General features: G+C 42.1%; 3 protein-coding genes across 3 annotated transcripts; 2 read left to right on the top strand and 1 right to left on the bottom strand.

Moving 5' to 3' along the window:
• The first annotated feature begins 1,595 nt into the window (after positions 1–1,595).
• On the top strand, positions 1,596–5,551 carry LOC5506130 (calumenin-A). Its single transcript, XM_048731182.1, has 4 exons — positions 1,596–2,189; positions 2,863–3,038; positions 3,794–3,920; positions 4,862–5,551. Exons 1-4 carry the CDS (start codon positions 1,761–1,763, stop codon positions 5,051–5,053), a joined length of 924 nt encoding a protein of 307 aa, XP_048587139.1. The 5' UTR covers positions 1,596–1,760; the 3' UTR covers positions 5,054–5,551.
• On the bottom strand, positions 5,550–18,341 carry LOC116613977 (tetratricopeptide repeat protein 28). Its single transcript, XM_032374507.2, has 14 exons — positions 18,061–18,341; positions 17,123–17,332; positions 15,966–16,149; positions 13,261–15,806; positions 12,294–12,476; positions 11,357–11,585; positions 10,677–10,780; positions 9,705–9,948; positions 9,112–9,203; positions 8,630–8,831; positions 7,889–7,935; positions 7,176–7,244; positions 6,619–6,695; positions 5,550–6,030 (listed from the first exon to the last, which is right to left on the bottom strand). The coding sequence occupies exons 1-14, from the start codon at positions 18,067–18,069 to the stop codon at positions 5,670–5,672; spliced, it is 4,557 nt and encodes a 1,518-aa protein (XP_032230398.2). The 5' UTR covers positions 18,070–18,341; the 3' UTR covers positions 5,550–5,669.
• Positions 18,342–18,393: 52 nt separating this feature from the next.
• Positions 18,394–22,358, top strand: LOC5506140. Its single transcript, XM_032374508.2, has 5 exons — positions 18,394–18,859; positions 19,065–19,247; positions 19,747–19,918; positions 20,536–20,616; positions 21,182–22,358. The coding sequence occupies exons 1-5, from the start codon at positions 18,597–18,599 to the stop codon at positions 21,872–21,874; spliced, it is 1,392 nt and encodes a 463-aa protein (XP_032230399.2). The 5' UTR covers positions 18,394–18,596; the 3' UTR covers positions 21,875–22,358.
• The last annotated feature ends 105 nt before the right edge of the window (positions 22,359–22,463 follow it).

Genomic DNA, 22,463 nt, shown 5'->3' with positions numbered 1-22,463 from the left:
TGCTTATTCTTTTAGTTGTTTTATCATAAATTCAGGGGCGGCAGAGTGGTCCCATAAGTGGGGAGGGATTGGGGGGAGGGTTGGGTAGTGGTTCCAGGGGGAGGAGTGGTTTGTGGTTTCAGGGGGGAGGGGTGTTTGGTGGTTCAAAATCCTATTTATAAGAACGCGGGGATTTTAAACTGTTCAACAAATTCGTTGTCGGTTGCCTTTATACCGCTTGAAACCCATTGGTTAAAAAAAATAACTTTAATATATAAAGAAACATCTGCTCAGAAAAATAATGCCCCCCCCCCCCCCCCCCCTCTCACCTTCCCTTCCCCCGGCACTGGTCAATTGACAAACTTCGAAAGCCATAATAAGCAAAACCGGTAAAACATCGGATAATAAGTCGTCATACCAAATAATTATTTGTTTTCGCCATCGTATTCGCGGTTTAAATTAAATCTTTTCTTTCAATAGTTATCGTAAACACAGGATACATGCGAAAAATCATGGCCGCTTTTGTATCGCTGTCTGCCAAAGGTAGCCCAAATCTTGGTAGACACAGACAACTTCTGCCAAATCGAAGCTGGAGAGCGAACACATGAATGGGGGGAGGGAACGAAGATTTTATTTCCAAGATGGCGTTGTTCTACAGGAAGCCCAAATTGATTGAGATCGCTTTTCTGATGGCTACTGGCAGCTAAATTAGTTTAGTCTTTTTTCACTCAAAACAGCAAGCAAATTTTGAGCGGGCTAAAAAAATTTTTACGGCTATTTTACAGTCAACACACTCGCGCAAATCGTCCCTATGAAACACCCTTCCTTACACAGCCCTGACGAAGTAGCTATAGATATATTTATAAAGTAAAACATATAGTAAAACACAGCCTAATAAAGGCAAGGGCTTTCTTTACTGCACGGGGGCTATCATAAAATAAAATAAAAATGTTTGTATAGCATGATGAATTAGCTGTAACTGAAAATAATTTCCATGGGACACGACTAAGCCATGTATCAAAATGAGTCAAGTATCACCTATGAGTCATTGCATTCAAAGCTGTCCAAACAGCAGGTGGTTTCGTTCCCACACGACTTGAAATGTAGCGCCGCACCGCTACGCATAATGTTCTTGAAACAGAGTCTATCTAGGAAATTTATGTCATCGTGTGTTGGGGAAAAAAGAGAGAAATATACCCTCTTTTCGCAATAACAAGTATTAGAATTCCAAATGGTATTAATAGGTTTCAGTATCCATACTTGTTCATTAGAACACTCAATAAAAATCGTGAATTAAAAACAAATTAGGTCTCCTTTTTCTATTAAAATAAACTGTTAGACGCATTTTATGAATGTGTAAATAGATAGAATTTATACTCTATCTTCGTGTATAGTGTCTCTAATGCAGAATGCTAAATGAAATCGAACGGAACTACAAAGGCTTAAAAAGGCTATAAGCAATTTTTTTGATAACAAAGAGTTAAACGTGCTATAACAAGCTGTGAGAATTCTGTAATATTATTTGTCGAGTTTGCACAGCTGTGATATGCTATTTCACGGCAACTTTTAATTGGATGTTTCTGGATATTTTCACTATAAACCTGTTCGCCTCCTATTGGCTGATGTGGCACCAGATTCAAGTAGAAATGGGTAGTCATACACAAGTTCCTAAAACTCCTCTTTGAACCTCTTTTGCTTTCCTGAGTGCACACTTAATCATTGTATCTTTCTTATAAATCTTTTCATTTGACGACAGAACAATCATAACCACGACAAGCAGAATGAAATATCTTGTTTTAGGGCTTGCGATATTTTGTTCCCTTGAATTGGCTAAAGCGAGCGTAGAGCAACACAAAGATAACTTATACAATCACGATCACTATACGGACTCGCACCTACACGATGTTCGCTACGATCATGACGCGTTCCTCGGGCCGGAGGCAGACAAGTGGGAAAACTTCCCGCCCGAAGAATCCAAACAAAAGCTCAAGATCATCGTGGAGACTAAAATAGACGTGAATAAGGACGGTAAAGTGAGTTTGCAGGAGCTGGAAGTGTGGATTGACAAACAGCGAAAAGCTTTTATGTACGAAGCAGTGGAAGAGAATATCAAGAAAGAGGACAAAGATGGCGATGGAAAGATATCATGGGAAGAATACAAAGTGGTGTATTTCGGTGAATTCAATAGCAGCAACTTACCGAATGACCATGTAAGTACCACAGTCAAGACGCGGATCAGAGAAGAGCAAAAACAATTTTTACTCACCCTATTAATTATGTCAACGTTTCACCGTTCATCTAAATAAGCTTTGTTATGCTTTCTTAATAACCTCAAAAATCAAAATCTCAAAAATCATGTAATAGAAATGTTTGTGTTAAGTGTAACCTATGCTAGGAATTTGTGGTTCAGGGCCGTGGCAGGGAGCGGGGTACTGACTTGGGCACGCTCTCCCCTCTCCTCCCCTGATGTTTTCAATAATTATATATAATATATTAGGAAATGACTAGCAGGGACCTTGTTATACCCACTATGTTTCTTATTGTTTCTGTATCGTGCCCCCCCCCCCCCCCCCCCAATTTTTAAATTTATCTATCTAACATCAAATACCTTGTGTCAGCTCTATTTTTTGGCCAATCAAATGTCAAGTATTAACAAAGACATTTTGACATGCCAGTGTGCTTTTTTTGTTTGGTGCCGTAGCACGAAAAGAGCGTTTCATTAAAAAGTTATAATTCGAACCTAGAAAAAGATTTCTCATTTCTCATTTTTCTTTTTACAATTAAAACCACCCGCGAAAAAGTGACTTTACAAGATTCCCAGATTAAGCGTTAAACTTATACAGAATAACAGCAAAAAATGGCATTTTTCATGCATTCTCACAGAATCTGCGCAAGCAAATTCGCAAAGCGCAGCACAAATTCAACCTCGCGGACGAGGACAAAGACGGCAAGATGGACGAGGAGGAGTACGTGAACTTTCAGCATCCGGAAGAGAGTAAGCACATGGAGGAGCTAGCGGTAGACGAAGTGTTGGAAGACGTTGATCAGGATGGGGACAGGTAATACACGAGGGGGAGGGGATGGGGACGGGTAGAGGTAATATACGAGGGGGAAGGGGATGGGGACGGGTATAGGTAATACACGAGGGGGGAAGGGGATGGGGACGGGTATAGGTAATACACGAGGGGGAAGGGGATGGGGACGGGTATAGGTAATACACGAGGGGGGGAGGGGATGGGGACGGGTAAAGGTAATACACGAGGGGGAAGGGGATGGGGACGGGTATAGGTAATACACGAGGGGGAAGGGGATGGGGACGGGTATAGGTAATACACGAGAGGGTGGGGACGGTATAGGTAATACACGAGGGGGGTGGGGACGGATATAGGTGTTACACGAGGGTTAGGGGGTGGGGACGGGTATAGGTGTTACACGAGGGGTAGGGGGTGGGGACGGGTATAGGTGTTACACGAGGGGGAGGGGGTGGGACGTGTATAGGCGATACAAGAGTGGGAGGGGTGGGGACGGTTATATGTGATACACGGGGTAGAAGGGTAGCTATTGGTGGACGACGATGTGCTGGAAGACGTTGATGAGGATAGTGATAGGTTTATACACTATGGAGAGGGAGGGGTGGGAATGGGTTATACACGAGTGTTTCGGCGGATATATAAAGGGTACTAGAGGAAGAGGGGGCAGGTAGATTATGTAGCGATTTTCATAGGTTGGTTGACTGTTGAGTTTTTGTGTCCGTAACCTGGATACTTGGTTCAGCACTTAACGTGATTTAATTTGTATCTTTGTTTTTTAACAGGTTGATAACAGTAGAAGAATTCCTTGGCCAGTACGGGGATGAGGTCCCTGGATGGGTGGAGAAGGAGCGCGAGGACTTCGCAAAACAGTTTGATAAGAATAAAGACGGCAAGCTGGACAGGGAGGAGGTGAGTTGAGCGCAACAGCCGAGGGGGCAACCATATTTACATCGATCCAGTTCCTGAAACGCAAGTGGCTCAGCGTGTTAGCGTTTCGGGCCTCTCACCACAGGTGGCCCAGTGTGTTAGCGTATGGGGCCTCTTACCACAGGTGGCCCAGTATGTGCTGAAGGGGCCTCTCGCCACAGTGGATTAGCGTATGGGGGTATCGCCACAGGTGGCCCAGTGTGTTTGCGTATGGGGCATCTTACCACAGGTGGCCCAGTGTGTTAGCGTATGGGGCCTCTCGCCACAGGTGGCCCAGTGTGTTAGCGTATGGGCCTCTCACCACAGGTGGCCCAGTGTGTGCTGAAGGGGCCTCTCGCCACAGGTGGCCCAGTTTGTTAGCGTATGGGGCCTCTCGCCACAGGTGGCCCAGTTTGTTAGCGTATGGGGCCTCCCGCCACAGGTGGCCCAGTGTGTTAGCGTATGGGGGTCTCGCCACAGGTGGCCCAGTGTGTTAGCGTATGGGGCCCCTCGCCACAGGTGGCCCAGTGTGTTAGCGTATGGAGGTCTCGCCACAGGTGGCCCAGTGTGTTAGCGTGGGGGGCCTTTGTCCTCTGCTGAAACAAATTCAATACCCGGTCGAAAAATGGAGAGCATCTTTCTGTTTTATGGTCCTAGTTCCACTTATGTTCATGTATGTTGGCTCACTAGAAGCATATGTTTTACCCTAAATAGGTGCAAATGGTTAGCTGGCTCTTGAAAGGCGATAATATGTACCTACAAAGGGCCGATGAGTAAAGCGACCTTTTTACGAGCTGCAAATTTTGGTCTTGTTCTCTAGTGTCAGCTGAAAGGGATGTGCAGAATTCCCCAGTTAAAGCCAAGATGGCAAGATACTTTCACTGTCCATCTGAACAATCAAACCATTAAAAAACTTTTAATGCTAATTATTCATTTCTTTTTAGGTGAGAGCCTGGGTACTACCAGAGAAAGGCGAGTCGTTGGACGAGGCAAAGCATTTGATTGACGGCTCAGACGAGAACGCCGACGGCGATCTGCAGCTTGATGAGATACTTCTGCACTGGGATCTGTTTGTGGGCAGCAAAGCCACGGACCACGGCGAGACGTTGAGAAAGATGAAGCACGACGAGTTCTGAGCATGGGCACTCGAAAACACGTGATCAATGATGTAAAGAGCTTTGCCCTGAATCTTCAAATTCAATTTGTTTCGTTTTTTTTTTCTCACATTCGTCAAACAATATTTAATTTAGACGCAAATCAATGTTTTAATAGAATTGCTATATTCTCACACAGTTTAGTTGCTTTTAACCCATTGACTCCTGGCTATTTTCGAGCAGAATTTACAAAAAAAACAGACTAACAACAGATACCTCTTAAGCTCTTGTAATATCTGATAGAAGCTGTCTACCTGTTGCTTTCTGTTTGTTGCTGTTGTTTTGAGCTTATGTTTTAAACAAAGGGGGTAAAAATGAGACAAAAAATGAGATCATATTTCCATTTTTTCTTCTCGATGCTTTTTATAGAGTAGATTAAGTTAATCTATTTCTTAAATTCCTTCGTGACATCTAAGGAGCATTTGTTTGTTATTTCATTCTGTTGTTGTTTTGTTAAAAATGATAAAAAACAAGTCACTATGTTGCTCTTTGTTTTATTACTATATATATAAAAATACATTCGAAACACACACTGTTAATTTATCATTTTACATTCTGAATCCATGTATTAATATCTAGTACCTATTTCCCGCTTACGTCAGGTCGGTCCTTGGGCATGTGACATGAATAAGTCTCTTATCTCAGTGCGCTTGCGCAATGTTATCTCGTCGTACCGCTGGGCATAAACCTTATACACTGCATTACGTCTATCACGTGACTCGGCGATAGATAGACTCGGTTCTTCTTCTGCCAATCTTCGGTTGCACGAGGGGGTGAGTCCGCTGACAACTTTGACCTTTCTTTGTGGGCTTGTGTTGTCACGTGGTTGTAAGGTTTTAGGTTCTCGACCAATCACAGGCAGACTTCGATCAATAGATGACTGTGTCCTTAGAAGTTGAGCGTGCCAGTAGTTTGAACTGGTGACAACGCGACGAAAGTCTTTTTTGATGGCCTCAAGTCTAAGGAAACACAGACAAGTGAGTACCAACTAGCACACCAAAGGTAATAAAGGGGGAAATTAAAGCAGCTATATCATCAAAAGATAGGACAAGCGAAGATGGCGGTGGTTTAGATGGATCATCAATCGCCTGCAATTCAAAAGCCCTTGTCAGCCACACCTTTGTTATTGCTTTAATTTAATATTGGAAGACAAATGATGGGATAAAATCTCGAAATAACTATATAAAAACAAAGTTCAATATTCTATTTACCAAATTCAAACGAAAATAGGCTTTCCCAAATCAGCCGATGGAGATGGATGCTTTTTTACACTTGGTACTCTGCTAGGATGACAAAATGAGGCTGGCAGAGGCTGTTTAAGCTACAGTAAAAACCCGCGTGTAAGAACCTAGTGATTTAAGAACCTATAGGCGGAAGTTTTGGATTTTAATAACCCAAAATAAAAGAACCTACTTAGCCAAAAAAAAATCAAAGGGTTCTTATATGATGAGTTAGTCCATTGAAAATATAAGAACCTGTTTTGCCGAACTTGAAGAAACTAGGTTCTTACATGCGGGATTTTACTGTATGTGCTAATGGAGACCTACTCTCTCGCAAGCTTGAGCTTGAGTTGTGCTTCATCGGGTGGTGCCCGCTTGGACATCCACGGGGTCCCCATGACAACCTGGTGCGACCAATAAGCGGTTAATAAAGGAAAGCACTTAATTGGTAAACATCCAAGTATACATCCCTGTCACAGACCGTGGTCAACTTGACACCTTAGCTCTATACTTAGCCCTCTTTCCCTTTCAAGCCCACCTTTGAAATAAGCACTAATACCCCCCATTTGAGCTCAACTATTCATGTAAACCCACCTTATCTTTCCCACCCTATCGCCAAGGCAAAACTAATAATGTGATCTCCACGAGCTTTGAAACAAAGTCAATAAAAATCGCCTAAAGACGGGAACTTCATTAGTCAAAAACCACAACAAAAGAATACTTTGTTGCATGCAAAAATATGACGAAATATTCCAAGTTATTAAAGTTCGCGTAGAAACAGATTTCTCGCAAGCTAATTAACTAACACGTCCTTGGTCCAGGGTAGCCCAGCTCACTTACGTCCTTGATCCAGGGTAGCCCAACCCACTGTTATATACTCATACCTGTTTCGACGCTGTTATGAGAGGGGAGAGTGACGTCAACTTTACGCGCCTGCTGTCCTCGGAGCACAGCTGAAACATAACATCTCAGGGTTGGTGATAATAACTATTTTGATTTCAGATAGATTGTGGTTTTCTAAGATTTGGTGCGTTTTGTTATAGTGTGGTGTGATTTTCTCAGATATGGTGTGCTTTTCTTAAATTGGTGTTATTTTCTCGAATGCGATGTAATTTTCTATAATTTGATTTTCTTTTCTTAAATTGGGTTCAATTTACTTTAATTGGAAGTGATTTTCTAAAACGGAGGGTATTTTTTTTAAACCGGAAATCCTTTTTCTCCATGACTGCACCATGATTGACCGTGCTGTATTTTTTTTTACTGTAGTTGCTTTCTGGAGAGTATTCTTTTGCTTGTTGTTTAGGAATTTATTTTGTTACTGAGGCTTAGCGATATAATTAATTATATAAGATACATAGATTAATAAAAAGCCCATAGTATGTGATAGCAAGCATGAGTATTGTGCAAACATAGGTCAATATGAGCACTTTGCCACATAGGCCGCAAGGGAGTGCGATTCTTACCCCCCCCCCCCCCCCCCCCTTCCATCGCCCTCCCCTCGACTCCCCTGGATTCTCCACTACGACTGGCCAAGCCGAAGATATATCAAATATCAATGAGCTTAGTATTTTCGGGTATTTGTCAGACATGATCTCACCTCTCGTGATGACGACCGCACACGGGCCTGTCCCATGTCAGGGTAGGCTGCAAAAATAATAATGATTTGTCATGCTAGGTGTACCTTTGATCAGTCAATACAAAAGGTGTTCAATGCTGGCTCCGCTTTTAGGCAGTGCCTAAATCTATATTATTACAGTCTGGTCTACAGCATACGGTATGAGAACGTATGCAAAACCTAAGTCTATAAGGATATGTGAAAGCAGCTCAAGACGTTGACTGATACGTGATGGAGTTAACTAAGTAAGGTTGACCACTAGTAGACTGATACTGATGGTATTTGACTATTTATTAACGACTTCTTCTAGCAGAAGTCTAAGGTGTCCCCAGTAAAGCTTAAAATGGCATAGTTGAAAACCAGTGTCCGTTGTAGATTATTCAACCTCTACTTGGTGTTTTATTGTGAAAAGGTACAGTTATAAAGATATGTTGGATGGAAGAAGGGCTGGTAATGAACTGGAGGATATGCAGAGAAGATTGGGAAATGTTCTTAATGGAGAAAATGGAGAAATGGAGGAATACAATACAATGGAGAAATACAATACAATAAAGGAAGAAGCTTTCTTTGAAGTTCGATTAAATAAATGAGTTAAACTAATATTGTATATTGTAACTGATATTGTATCAATATGTATTGATATTGTATATATATTGTATTGATATTGATATTGTAGAGAGGGGGGATTGGTGGAGAACTCGTTATCAACGAGGAGGGGGCTACCTATCAAGCCGCTGATTATCTGCAGGGCTGCTTTCAGCAAGGATTGGTTAGCGGCGTTCTTGTTGAACAACAGTGACTGGCCGACGTCATAAAACCCTAATGACGTCATGAACCGCTGAGTCTCGGAGTTGTACCACAGTGGGCGCACGGCATAGTCATTAGTCTTCACGATACGGGCGGGGTATCGTGTAGTTATGCTTACCTAAGAAGCAACAATAATACCTGTGTATTTACCTGGAACACATATCACTAAACATATGCATGCTTGTCAAGAAAAAAGGTATGAAATTCATAAAAAAGTGGGGATGTACGGCCTGCTCATCAACCAATCAGAGCGCACGTAGTACGCTAACCAACCAATGAGAGCGTACGCAGTACGCTAACCAACCAATGAGAGCGCGCGTAGCACCATTGTTAATCTAAACATTAAAACTTTACACTAAAAAATGTACATATTAAAACACACATGAATCTTTACTTACGATTTCTTTAAGCCTGTCCATGTCAGCGGCGGTGAGGGAGCCCAGGATACGAGCAAGGCTATGGCCGCACAAGCCAGACACATCATACATGACTAAATAAAACAATGGTAAAAAGTGATGAGGATAGTTATTATGATGGTACTACGTTAGTGATCGCAGTAACAGAATGTGTAGTTACAGAAAATATCCATCCCCCCCCCCCCCCCCCTATTGAGGGGGTCGGAGGTATGAACCCCCTCCCCTCTGGAAATTCCTGGGCGTTTGAGCACCCCACCCCCATGGAATTTCCAATCCCCTCAATGGGGGGGGTATGGATATTTTCTGGAACTTATTTTGTTGTTGTTGTTGTTTCTGACGGTGGTGCTGAAAATGTTAATTATGATGAAGACGATAATAATGGTGACGTCACTAGCAAAACCGTGCATGGCTATACATACCATGCTAGTCATTATTTTGCAGTAGTAAAAATATGATATGGCTGTGAAATTTCTAACTAGTTGAAAAATTTCCAACTGGTTGGTAAAAATTCCAACCAAAATGAATTTCCAACCACAACATATATATTACTGATGTCTTTTACAAATACTACTCACGGCATACGGCGTCCAGTATATGAGCTGTTACATCCATCGTGCTGTCGTAGTCCCAGTGCGGAAACACCACAAAGGGGTCCCTATCGTGCGCGCCGTCCTTCTGGAAGTTGAACCCTATGACCAAGAGGAAATCACGGCTGTATGGGGCGTCCAGCACTTCTGAACTCAGCTGCGCGCACATGGTCAATTTGTCCAACCGCTGACCTTCTTCGTAAGCTGACAACATACTGTTTGCAAGCTTTATCTAAAACAAAGAACAGAATAAAAAATAAACGAGAACAAGCATATTTGGATATACCGTTTTATTCTTGCAGAAAATCATAGAATGTAACGTCATCCCAATATTTCTAACCTGGCATGGCGTATAATATATTACTAAACAAACAAAAATAAAAAATAACAAAAATAAAAAAATAAAAATAAAAGAAACGTTATAGAAAATTGAAAAAGCCGCAACGAAAATAGGCCAACTGATTATGGCTAAATTCATTGTTGCGCGACCTCGGCAAATCCAAAATCATTGTGTCGTTTGCTTAGTCAATCAAGCGTTTAAACCAATCTGATGGCTTTCAGGTTTTCACTGTCGCGTCATAAACCATTGACTGCACACAGCAAGTAATTGATTGGTCACATTGTAATGATTGACTACGCCTTATCCCACGACGAGAAATGGATTCGAATTCTTGGCATTTGCGCAACAACAACTTCGGCTATAAACGGAGCCGAAAGGATAGGTGTAGCCAAATGTTTAGTATAGGTAATCATATGGCTTCGAGTTCAATTTGGAAATAATTTGTAAGAGTTGGTTTTTCAAAAGCTTAAATTGCACGAGCAGTCTTCTTTGTCAACATTATAAAAAAGGAAACAGCCTTGTTTGGGATTTACATTAAAACACTGTATAAGCCAAAATGTTCGGCTTGCCTGCTGGCTTTTAACTAAGACGCCCGTTTTCACGCGCAATGCTGCCCCTACCAAGTCTCGAAGGGCTGGAAGAACACGTGGTAGGGTCACGTGCTGCAACATCAGACTCGTCAACAGACTCCTGAAACGCCTTATTTTGTCTGGTCCGCTGAGGACTGGGTATAAAAAAAAGTAAAATATGAAAATTTAACATTTTGAGAGCGTAGAGCGTACAGGTCAGTGATATTCTAATGATGGTTAGACTCTAGACAAGACAAGTTGGCGTGTGTAGTATGAGTTTGAAGTGTGTACGCTTATCACATATCCCTGGAAGAGTAACAAAAGTTCTGATATCTTTTTCTAACACCAAAAAACACACGATTACAGGGGCGAATACAGGGGGGGGGACAGGGGGGACTGGGTGGATACCCACCCCCTTTTTGTGAAAAAAACGTCATTTTGTTTGAATAAAATAAATGTCTGAGGGACGGGAGGTACTGTCCATGTGACTTTGCCTGCTTGACTTTGCTTACGCAACAAATCGAATTCATCGTGAAGTATGTTAGATCTATGTCTGACCTACCAAGAACCACTGGATCAGTTATAAGCCGTCTCTCTATACGGCCATCATCCAGCCCCCCCCCCCCCCCCCCCCCCATTTGGAAATCCTGAGCCGCCCCTGGATTATATGCATTCAATTTACATAGATAAATATGGTACCGTGGTAATCTACTAAAATTTCACGGAATCACCTGTATTTGTCTCTTGGTTGCTAAGGTCGTTACTAAGGCCAAAGCGCTCGGTTGCCACGCGGTGGACGTGAGTGTCTAAAGTTTTGTCGTAGAGTTTATGCCGTAGTTGCTGAAGGTTCACTGTGGTGTCATTGCCGAGTACGATATGTGAGGCCCAGGACGCTGGGTCCGAGTTTTTAGCCTTGACACGCTGTAAAGAATCCCTAAGTGCTTCTACAACGGTCTTGCCCTTCGTAAAACAAAAGCACCATCATCATCACCACCTTCATCATCATCATACTTCGACAAATATCTTGCCCTTCACATAACAATTTCATAATTATTACCAGTGATAACCCGAAGTCTTTACCATTATTAACATTGATATCACCATCTTCACATGCCACCTCCAAAGTCACCAAAACAACGGAAAACACCACCTTTGACTGCTCATGTTCAACATTATCATCACCGTCGTTATCATCATCAACACATCACAATTTTCATAATCATCTCATAAAATCACCAACATGTCATCACCATTTACTAACATAATCAAAGTCAAAATTTATATCGCCATCACCTGCATAATTATTAAAAAACAATTAATATCATCATGGACATAACCATCATCATGACCCCTCATTATTATAACCAGCATCTAATTATCGCCATCGCCAGTAATTTTCATTTTTTTTTGTACCGCAATAGGCATCACCATGATTTAAGTGCCCTCGTCTTTTTGCTATTTTTATTTTATTTTGTAAGATAAATTATGTAAAGAGATGTCAAAATAACCCAGCTAAAAACAAAGCTTTATCCTTCATTAAACAAATTCAATCAAAAGCATCAATAAAGCTTCCCCAAATCGGCCGATGGAAATGGATTATTTTAAACATTTGTTATTTTGCCATTGGGCGACAAAATGGCTGTTGGCAGGGGCTACTTGATGTCTTACCATCTCTAGCGCCGTGTAAAAGTAATAGTATAGCTTGAGAAGCACAGGCTGAGGCAAGGACCATAGTGGCATGACGACCGAGACTGCACCAGCCGCGAGAAGTGCGGTGGCTAGCGTGAAGGATGCTTGCTTCAGGTAACAGAACTTGTGGCTGCAACTACAACAGCTACTCAGGACCACAACCTGTCAGACAAGGGCATGGTAATTCAGCGGGACCTCCATATAGCGGACACCCTCGGAAATGAAATATGCGTCCGTGGCGTCTAAGTTTTAGCGAAAACCTCCATATAACGGATACACTTGGGACTGAAAGGTGTGTCCGTATCTTCTAATATTTAGCGAAACCTCCATATCCCGGACACACTCGGGACAGAAAGCTGTGTCCGTAGCTTCTAATATTTAGCGGAACCTCCATATAGCGGACACACTCGGGAAAAAGATGTGTTTATTCATAGTGGGCTCTCAATATAACGGACGCCCTCGGGACCCATAAATCATTTATAGTGTTAATTTAGAGTAGAAATCAAAATTAATCCATCAACAAAAACATTGTCATCGTCACCATTGGTATGCATCGTCATCAGCCTTTAGAGATAACGTGCAAACTGACCTTAATCTAAGACCAGCAAAGTATACAGCTAGCTCAGAAAACGTTGTCAGGTCAGATGGCGAATTGCAAATGAAAAATGGCCGTTTTAGGAAACCATGGAAAGGAACCATGGATGTCGAAATATTTTTTTCCGAATGTAGAAAAAAATATGTATAAATCGTACGATTACTCATTTAAGGTCATTAATGTACAGTTTGGTTATGGCATCGCTGGAGCTTATTCATTTCCTTTTGTTCTTACAAATAATTAGCGGCCCATATGAGCACCTTTCGGTCGTAGAAATGCCATTCGCCGTTTTCACTGACAACGCTTTTTAAAAGACGCAAAGCAAACGCAAAAAAAGAAAGGTGGAGTTACCTTGGCTTGCATATCAATCGCCGCCAAATCAGCTAGCGTCAATAAATAAGCATCTTCCTGTGCCACCTCACCCATAGAGAAGGGATTAGGAGCAAATGCAAGACATCCTCTTTGCCAGCTTCCGAACGCAGTGAGGTGCACAACCGAGGATGGGCCCAGTGCTTCCAGAACACACTCTTTTGTGGCATGTACCCCAGTGATGGGCGTGGTCCCAAGGAGGGTTGACACAGAGTTCAGTTCTTCCTCGGCCAGCTCTGACTTCCTGGACGAGCACCATGTTTCCTGGTCAAGGGTAACATTGGGTATGGTAGCATTCCCTGCAACAAGAATGTCTCCTGATGAGTCAGGTTGGTGTTTACGGGTTGCCAGGGAGATTACTCGAATACAGGGTAAGATTGACACATGGAGTGTCTCGTAAAGGTGCCGTCCTTGTGTCGATTGCAGGGAAGGGAAAGGCACCATGCTAAGTACCCCATCTGGTACCACCACTAACTTGTCTCCTTCTGTGAGAAATTCCTCGAAAGGCAAGATCAGTATCTGGTAGAGTTTCTGCAGCGGTGAGAAGTTGTCTCGTGTAAATGTACACATGAAGCAAGAGCTCTGTGTTGCATGCTCGGCCTCTTCTTTCATTGGAGCAGTGGTGTTTTCGTGTTGGTGTTGGAACACCGTTGATTCGCTTTTGTTTTCCTCCTCCGTCCCCTTAAAATCAGTGGTGACACCAAGTTGCGTTTTGTACACCTTCGAGTCTCGTTTGCCCTCTAAGCGGGCTGCATTAGGAAGAGCTCTGTGGTCACATTTGTATGTCGTGGTGTGATCCCCATGGATTTCCTCGATGCATCCCTTGATCCTCTCGTCAAGATCCTTGTGTTCACAATTCTTGTATCTGTGGAACTTGGTCATCCCTTTACCGGGGGAGAGAAGCCAGCCCATGAATCCACTATCGACAACAGAGTACACAATGACATGCGCTTGCTGGCTGTTGACAATTCGGATGATTTCTTCAGCCGTGTGTGGAGAAAGTTCAGGAACTCTTTGTCGTCCAGTTATAATGCTTTTATGGCGTAGAATATTGACCAACAGCCGCGCCTTACAATGCTCACTTAATTCCAGAGCTTGATCAAACTGTTCTATCTCTGCGAGTACTTCTTGGAGCTCGTTGTAACACTGCTGTAATTTGATCGCTAGTGCGTCATGTAGAACTAAGTCCTTGCCTTGTTTCAGATGCAATCTGTGCTCTAGTACTGGTATCACATCGTTAAAATACTGCCGTGATTTCTCGTACTGTCGCAAAGATTTCATAATCCTTGCCAGCGAGTGCCTCGCCTCTAGACCATCCTCCTTGTTTCCTAGTTGGCATGAGAGCTCAAGACACCTCTCGTAGTAATGCTGTGAATGGTTCAGCTGGTTAAGGCACCAGTAACATTGCCCTATCAGCCTGTAAGCTGTACACTGCGTGTCCTCTAGCCCATTAACTTTAGCCAGGCTCAGGTGTGTCTCGTAGTAATCCAAAGCTTTGCTGTAATCACACTTTAATCTGTGCATATCCCCAAATTGCTTGATAGACACCAACTCACACACTCTATCGTTAAGGTTCTTTGCAAGTTTGAGATGCTGCTCATGGTTCACCTCAGCCTGAGCGAAGTTTCCTGACTCAGCATGTACATTAGCAATGTTCCCATAGGCATAAGCCATCGCAGTTTTATTAGCGAACTTCTTAGCGATCCTTAGCTCCATGCTGTGCGAGTCAAGTGCCTTATCGTGACCTCCAAGCGCAATCTGGAGCATCCCAAGGTTAGCGTATGCTTCAATCAAGTTTTCTTCATCTACACACTTCACCACCTCAATATACTCATTGGCGTACCCCAAGGCCTTTTCATAGTCCCCGAGACACTTGTAAGCAAGAGAAAGGTTCCACAATGCCTTTCTCTCCTCGTCGTGGTTCCAAACATGTGCAAGCTCTTGTGGGAACTCAGTCAACATTGAAATGTCTCGTCCAATAGCTAGGAATTTTGCATTGTAAGAAATGGCCTCTAAGTAGTCGCCAAGTCTCTGTGAGATATTTGCAAGCTTAACGTAAGATTTTAATTCATACTCCTTAATATCGCAAATAATTGCATGCTCCATGCATTTCTTGGTAAACACCATCGCCTGTGGATACTGTCTCATCGAAACGTGAGCCTGTGCAATGGTCAATAATGCAGACATCAAAACAAGCGATTCATCAAATGGTAGCTGATCATTAGTGCCCCAATTAGACCCGTGATCATCTCCATGGAAACCAGTAGTTAGGTACATGGCTGGGAATTGGTTGCTAGGGTAGTTGGGTGTGGTATCTTTGCTGATAGCTCCAGTTGTGTTTCTGTGCTCAGTTGAAGTAGCATCACTGCTTGGGGTGTTTTGACCAAACAGGTCAGTTTGGTTTGTGATGTTGTGGTGAGCCTTCAGGGCAGTCCCCAGAACAGAAATGCACATGTCGTACGAATTGCTTGTGAAGAGGCGTTTTCCAATTTGAACAAGAATTTGGAACTTCTTACTCTCCTCTTGTTCTAAAAAAAAGTTATGGAAATGGTGAACTGCCGTATGCAGATGACAAAAAAAAATAATAAAAAGCAATCTCAAGAGATTATATGACAAAATTTATTTTTGCACTCAGCAATATGCGAACTTTTTGGACTTGATTTGCAAATATGGCAAACATGGAGTACCTGTCTCTGATAGGTTGATCTCATCATCTTCCGTCATCTGACATAAACACCCTGCAGCCTGAACAATGTTCAGCACAATCTCTAAAGGGTGATTGGTGTCTAACTCATATGTTTTCAGGTATGCAAGTAATGCGCTGCTATGGTTACCAAGGTTTTGTAGAGCGGCAGCTTGGAGAAAGTATCCCTGGAACAAGATTGATGGAATCACACCAGAATAAACACAATTTATATATAAAGCCTGAAAGTCTGAATTTTTAAGATTGTTGGAGATACATGTGGTCAAGATAGGTGGTTGTGGTTGAGACTGTGGGAGTTGTCTAAGTGTCCTCAAAGAGATGGGTCATGTACAGTAGAATATATCAGTGAAGATTTCACCTTATTGGATTGATGCACCACAGACAAAACAATGGGAAGCAAAACAATATTAACAGAAATACAATAGAACAATGAGGTAATCTAGCCATCCGGTTAGGCCTTTCAAGCAAACTTCTTCACTTCTAAAAGAGATGGGCATGGTCAAGGTGGCGGAAGGTGGGTGCACAGGTAGCCCACGCTCACGGCGAGTGTAGGTTTATTACAGAGTTTGTATGAGCGAACAAATCTCATTGAAATAAATATGCTGATTTGAAAATAAAACAGTAGCTTGACGCTGCTGCTACTCAAACCCGCCATTATTTGCCATTTTAAGCTGTTTAAGCCGCTGCGAATTTTTCCTGTCGCCTTCTGTATATAAAATAGACAAGGTTGCAAACTCTGACAACCGCCAAATTCCAAAGTGCTCAACAAATCCACCGATCCTCTCAAAATCCAGACTCGCAAGGCAAAATAAACCTCGCAGAATCATAGCACACATATTTATCTTGCCAACCATACCTTTTAATCGTCTATTTGTCCCTGTTTTGCCCTTTGAGCGGCGAGAATCTTTCTCTGTACGCTCATACAAACTCTGTAATAAACCTACACTCGCCCTGAGCCTGGGCTACCTGTGGTGGGTGTGGGAGTGGGGATGAAGACGGGAGTTATGTATTTTTGTGCTTGTTATTTTTGCACTTTCCAGCTCACCTCCAAACTTCACTGCCCTGAACCTTTTAAATAATTTCTAGATTCATTTTTTAAACACTTTGAACAGTAAAACTTCCTCTTATTGGGACTGATACCTTTGGCTTATCAGGCACATTTGCTATAAGCCTGTCTGCATCCTTCCTTGCTTCATTGAACATGCCCAGCTTGGTGTAGACTGCTGACCTACATCCCAGTACATCCTCATCATCGGGCTCAATCTCTAATGCCTCAGAGTAATAGGCAATAGCTTGAATGAGTTCATCACGAGAAAAGGCTTTATTCCCCTTGGAGGAAAGACTTGCAAGCTGTATAAATAATTATTTGTTTACCCTTAGCACATTTCTTACATAAATTAAGAATGAAGACTGGAAAACTGTATGTATTGATAAAAGGAGTAAGAAAAGCCCAGTCTCAGGGAATGGGATTTGATCTGGCATGGGATAAAAAAACTGATTTTTCTTAGCAGGATGTCACAAAATATTATATATATATATATATATATATATATAATATATATATATATATATATATATATATATATATATATATATCTTGACACAAAATAGTTTCACCGATAAGAACCATTGGGGATCTGAAGCTACCCAGTGTTTTCTATTCAAGGTGAATATTTGCTTGATGATGAATCACTAAAATAGAAGTACAATTTTAAGATTGGCTTAAACAGGTCACATTACCCACCATTAAACCACGCTTCATGCTACTTCAATAACATGAGTTGCAAAATATGTAAACATGCTCCAAGTCCATTGCAAGGTTATCTAGGAATCAGTGTAAGTGTGTGCTACTGATTTGATTAAGACCCTATGCGGCCCCCCCTATGCAACTAAAATTAGAGCTGTGTGACTAATTCCTAAAACTGGTCGCACATATAAATCTAGTAAAATTTATGAGCTCTGAGCAGGTACACCAGGGAATCCCATTAAGTATAAGTGAGGATGGTAACGATGGTTGACAATAGTCAATTTGACTTTGACTGTGTGTCCTTAAATAAACCCTCTTCCATGGTGCTTACCTTAGACATGCCTTATCGCGACCAATTTGATAACAAAGCCATGTCTAAATTGTGCGAACGCCATGTCAACATCATAAAGTCAGTACATTTCCTTTCGAATGCAATCACTTACGGCTTCGTTACTTCAAACCATTCCGTTGGTAGGTTAAATTGAGACATAACAGTGGTAGCACGCTTTGGTGATTTTAAAACCAATAAAAAGCAATCATTTTTCATTCGAGAACTGATGATCTCGGACAAACGAAGCCATTTTGTTTACTAGGCAACAGACACTTGGCCCCAGACTCTCGCATTCTCTTCTCAAGCTCTATCGGTCAAGACAAGTAACGCCTAGCAGAAAAGGCTATTCTTTCATTCAATAGTAACAACTTGTGACATAGCTCACGACTCTTTAATTTTTTATGCCATATTGATCGATAATCTAGTGGTTGTGAATTTACTTTAAACTATATATTTCCTGGTTATAATTACTTATCTGCCGATTTTGTTTTTATTTATCGAACTTATCGTCATAGAGTAGGCTTTCTTTTCCAATAATGTTTCACGGAAGATACATTCGATTGTTCTTTTTCTTTGTGTTTTGTTTGGTTCTATCTGAGAACGTGAAGGGAGATCAGATCTTGAAGGAGTTTACCGACTGGCTTGAAGCACATGGTAGCAAGTGCCGTTGTCATTTTATCCTTGATAATAGGCCCGAAGGAGCGAAGACGATGGTTATGGCTGACCGTAGAATCCACGATCGCGAGTCTATTTTTATGGTGCCCGAATCGATAATTGTCACACCAGCGATTGTCGAGAGGTGACGATTAATGTGATTTTATCATTGTAATTTCCATATTATTTGTTAAGATTGGTGAAAGTTTGGCTTGTTGGGTCTTTGTTGTTTAGCAAGGTTTTTCATGACTTAATAACAGTCAATAATTATCACATTCAACTTGGATAAAATCCCCAAAAAATTGTTGGCGAGATACCTTGCATATTGTGAAGTTAATTTGCATTGACAGGTCATCATTGGGCCCTAGTCTTGATATGGTGTCATTAATTGAGGAGAGAATATCCAAGGAGTCTGACATGACGCGCCAGGCAGTCATGCGAGTTGCAATGCTGACATTGTATGTGTTATATGGAATACAGACCAAGGACCAGGAGTGGACGCCGTACTTTAATTTGCTGATGCGTAATTCTAGGTGAGGATATGGTTGTGGAGGGCAGATTAAGAGGGCTGTCTTTGGTGGCTAACCAAACCTCTTCCCTCCGTTTTTATGTGTTTCTTGTACATTCCTTTGATCTCACCCTTTCATGTCAATTTTCTTATTTGCTAACAACTCTTATTTTGGATGTCTGGATCTGTCTGTTGATGGTGCCCCAACCCTTCACTTACAAATAGTAGCTACATGTATAAGTGCCTTTCAGCCACAGAACTACAATTTGCCATCCCCTGTTTGCACTCTGATATTTTTTTAAATAAGCTGTATATTGATAACCCTCTTTACAAACCACATTAATTATGATGCTCTTGCCTTAGAGGCAGTTTTTTTTTTTTTTTTTTTTGGGGGGGGGGTGGGCTGAGTGGTACTCAATTATTTCTGGAATAATCATAGTCACAACCACTTGTTTGTTTTGACATTTATACAAGCTGTTTGCTCACACACTGCTAATAAAGCAATTCCTGCTTCTGTTTGTTAGGTGTGATTTGCTATGGCAGTGGACTGACAAAGAGTTAGAAGAGCTTCAAAGTGCAGCATTAAAGAATAGGGCACAGAAATGGGGACTCGAGGTCAAGATGCTGGTTTCCAACATTATTCCAAAGCTGGAGCAGGGTGGCATGTTTCCTGATGGGCTAACAACGGATCAACTGGTAGAAGCATCACTCATCCCCTAACCCCCCCCCCCCCCCCCTCCTTACTCCAGCTATCACTAAACACTTTTCTAGTTGAATCCAGGAGAGCCTTTATATCACATTGGGTGAAGATATGGCTCTGTTTCCCACAATCAATCCGTAGCCAGGATTTTGAGCAGCGGGGGGGGGGGGGGGGGGGGGGGGGGGGGGTTGTTTACTGCATTTAGTGGACCATTTTCACTAAGGAAGCTCTCCTAGCTAGCAGTTCAGGGGCGGATCCAGGATTTCAAAATGGGGGTGGATAATGGCCGAAAAGACAGCATATAATTGACCAAGTGGTTCTTGGTAGGTCACTACATAGATCTTATAATACTTCATGCAGAATTGGATTTGTTGTGTCAGCAAAGTCCCTCAGACATTTATTTTCTTCAAACAAAGTCACTTTTCTATTTTTTTACTCAAAAAGGGAGGTGGATATCCACCCTCCTTACTCAATTTTCCTTTATTAGAGCGGACCTTCCAGTCAAGTGGGGTGGTTTTTCTTACACCCCCTGGCTACGGGCCTGTGTATGTTTCTCACTTAGAGGCTAAATCTAGGAGTCATATGCCCTACTTATATAGTGTTTATGTTGTAGCAAAACGCCATGTGTGTGATTCAGTCACGGAGTTTTAATATCACAGATGCCAAAGGCTCGCAGACCAGGGCACTAATTCCTGTAAGTAGATCATAGTTCAGTGATATTTTAGGTCTCTTCTAATTTTATAATCACCCAAGGGTTATTTTCATTTTTTGTTAGTGAACATTTAAAACAAATGATTCGTCCTTCATGTGCTGAGAACATGGAATAAATATTTATTTTTTTCTTTATTTTACACCTTTTTAAATGGGAAAATTGATTAAATACACAAATGGTGACCACTTCTGATAGTCTCGTACTCAACTAAAAAGGCTGCATTTATTTTACAAAACGTCTGAGTAACAAGTGCATATATTTCAGTTAGCATGTTGGCGCCCATTATCCACACGATAGCTAAGGCCTGAATCTTAGCTTTTTATGACAAATGGTGTGCTAAGACTTATTTTACTGTGCACTTGTGTAGCATAACATATTACCCCAGGCAGCTTTGAAAGAAAGGTTCACAAAAAGTATCTTCGCAATAAGCCGTCAAGCATAAAAACCAGTCTCTTCCTATAGCGACATATAGCAAGATTTTCTTCGTCTCTCCCTTCCCCCCTCTCTTTCTTTAATAATTTATTTATTCATTTCTTTATTATCAAAGGGACGAGACCTTTTTCCTTACGACCCAACAGTACCGAGCACCTGGTGGTCCAAGACCGGAGCCTTGAGGTACCGTTATGCAAATAAAGAAATTGAGCACGGTGACGCTATTTACAACAACCTGAGCCCGGCAGGCGACTCCACCCAAGTCCTCATGGATCACGGCGTGTTCTCCACAAAGGGCAGCAAATTTGTCACCAATCTTCCGCGTCATGGTATGATCGCGACGCGAGAGCTTGCAGAGAGACTAAGCATCAAACACAAGATAAGGTACTCGGATCGATTCACGTTCAAGTCAGTCGCACTGCCTTACTTCCGTCTCGAAAGTCTGACGGGTCAAGAGGCTAGAGAGTTACTGGATATAATAAGGAAAGACGAGACCTCACTCGCAGCCGCCAAGATTGCTATTAAAAGTCCCATGCTATACCACAAGTCCCACAAATACTTCTCATGTAAATCGGAGGTGGTTGCACTCAACACACTTTCGGTTCATCTGAGCGAGGAGCTCAGGGGAATGCCGACGAGTATTACAGACGACGAAGCCTTTCTTAAGAAAGGCAAGCAGTCACGTCGGGCTAGCATAGCAACGGCTTACAGACTGCGTTTCAAAAAGCTTGTTACGCATGCGCTGGATGTCACTAGCGCAAGCGCAGTGGAGACTAAACGTAAATGCCTGAGCGGCGATGAGCTCTGATTGGTACGCCATTACGCTACAGGATCTCAACAGCATCACGTGACTGATTGTGCCGCGCCCACATGACTGCAATGTCCAATTACGTGCCACGATCTGCGCACAACCACAGCGTCACTGGAGCAATCACCACGTGCTTTGCATTAAGTAATCGCATTCTCACCAGTTTACTTCCGGTCGACTACGTAACAATCTCCGATGATTTTTAACGGAAAACTCAAAAAATATTTCAAAATATTGAGAGCAGTGTGTCTATTGGAACTTTCTTTGAGGGTATGATTGTTAATTTAGAGCGGATGGCCTGTAAAATATCTTGTATTCTAATAGATTCTTTTGTCTTTTAACGTTTGAGGTTTTCGTCGGACCTCCGGAAGTAAACTGGTGACAATGCGGCTTTAAAGAGATGTTCTATTTATTATTACTGGAGCTGTGCTATTTATTATTACTAGAGCTGTACTAATTTATTGATTAAAATTACCTCAATGAGCACATGATTTGTCGTTAACAGCCCTCATTTTTTTTTTCTACCGCCCCCAGCCGAATTATTTGTCTTCATTAAGAAGGGGGGGGAGGTATATATAGGAACATCTAA

Source organism: Nematostella vectensis, chromosome 8, assembly GCF_932526225.1.
Source record: "Nematostella vectensis chromosome 8, jaNemVect1.1, whole genome shotgun sequence".
In the NCBI taxonomy this organism is placed as follows: domain Eukaryota; kingdom Metazoa; phylum Cnidaria; class Anthozoa; order Actiniaria; family Edwardsiidae; genus Nematostella; species Nematostella vectensis.
This window is presented reverse-complemented; position numbering and strand designations above follow the sequence as displayed.

Coding starts and splice junctions, on each gene's coding strand:
- LOC5506130 (XM_048731182.1), top strand. CDS start 1,761: ATGAAATATCTTGTTTTAGGGCTTGCGATATTTTGTTCCCTTGAATTG. Junction 2,190..2,862: donor GCAACTTACCGAATGACCAT/GTAAGTACCACA, acceptor GCATTCTCACAG/AATCTGCGCAAGCAAATTCG. Junction 3,039..3,793: donor GTTGATCAGGATGGGGACAG/GTAATACACGAG, acceptor GTTTTTTAACAG/GTTGATAACAGTAGAAGAAT.
- LOC116613977 (XM_032374507.2), bottom strand. Junction 15,807..15,965: donor GATCAACCTATCAGAGACAG/GTACTCCATGTT, acceptor ACTTTTTTTTAG/AACAAGAGGAGAGTAAGAAG. Junction 9,949..10,676: donor TTCCAGCCCTTCGAGACTTG/GTAGGGGCAGCA, acceptor TCTTTGTTTTAG/ATAAAGCTTGCAAACAGTAT.
- LOC5506140 (XM_032374508.2), top strand. CDS start 18,597: ATGTTTCACGGAAGATACATTCGATTGTTCTTTTTCTTTGTGTTTTGT. Junction 19,919..20,535: donor GGCTAACAACGGATCAACTG/GTAGAAGCATCA, acceptor TTTATGTTGTAG/CAAAACGCCATGTGTGTGAT. Junction 20,617..21,181: donor AGACCAGGGCACTAATTCCT/GTAAGTAGATCA, acceptor TTATTATCAAAG/GGACGAGACCTTTTTCCTTA.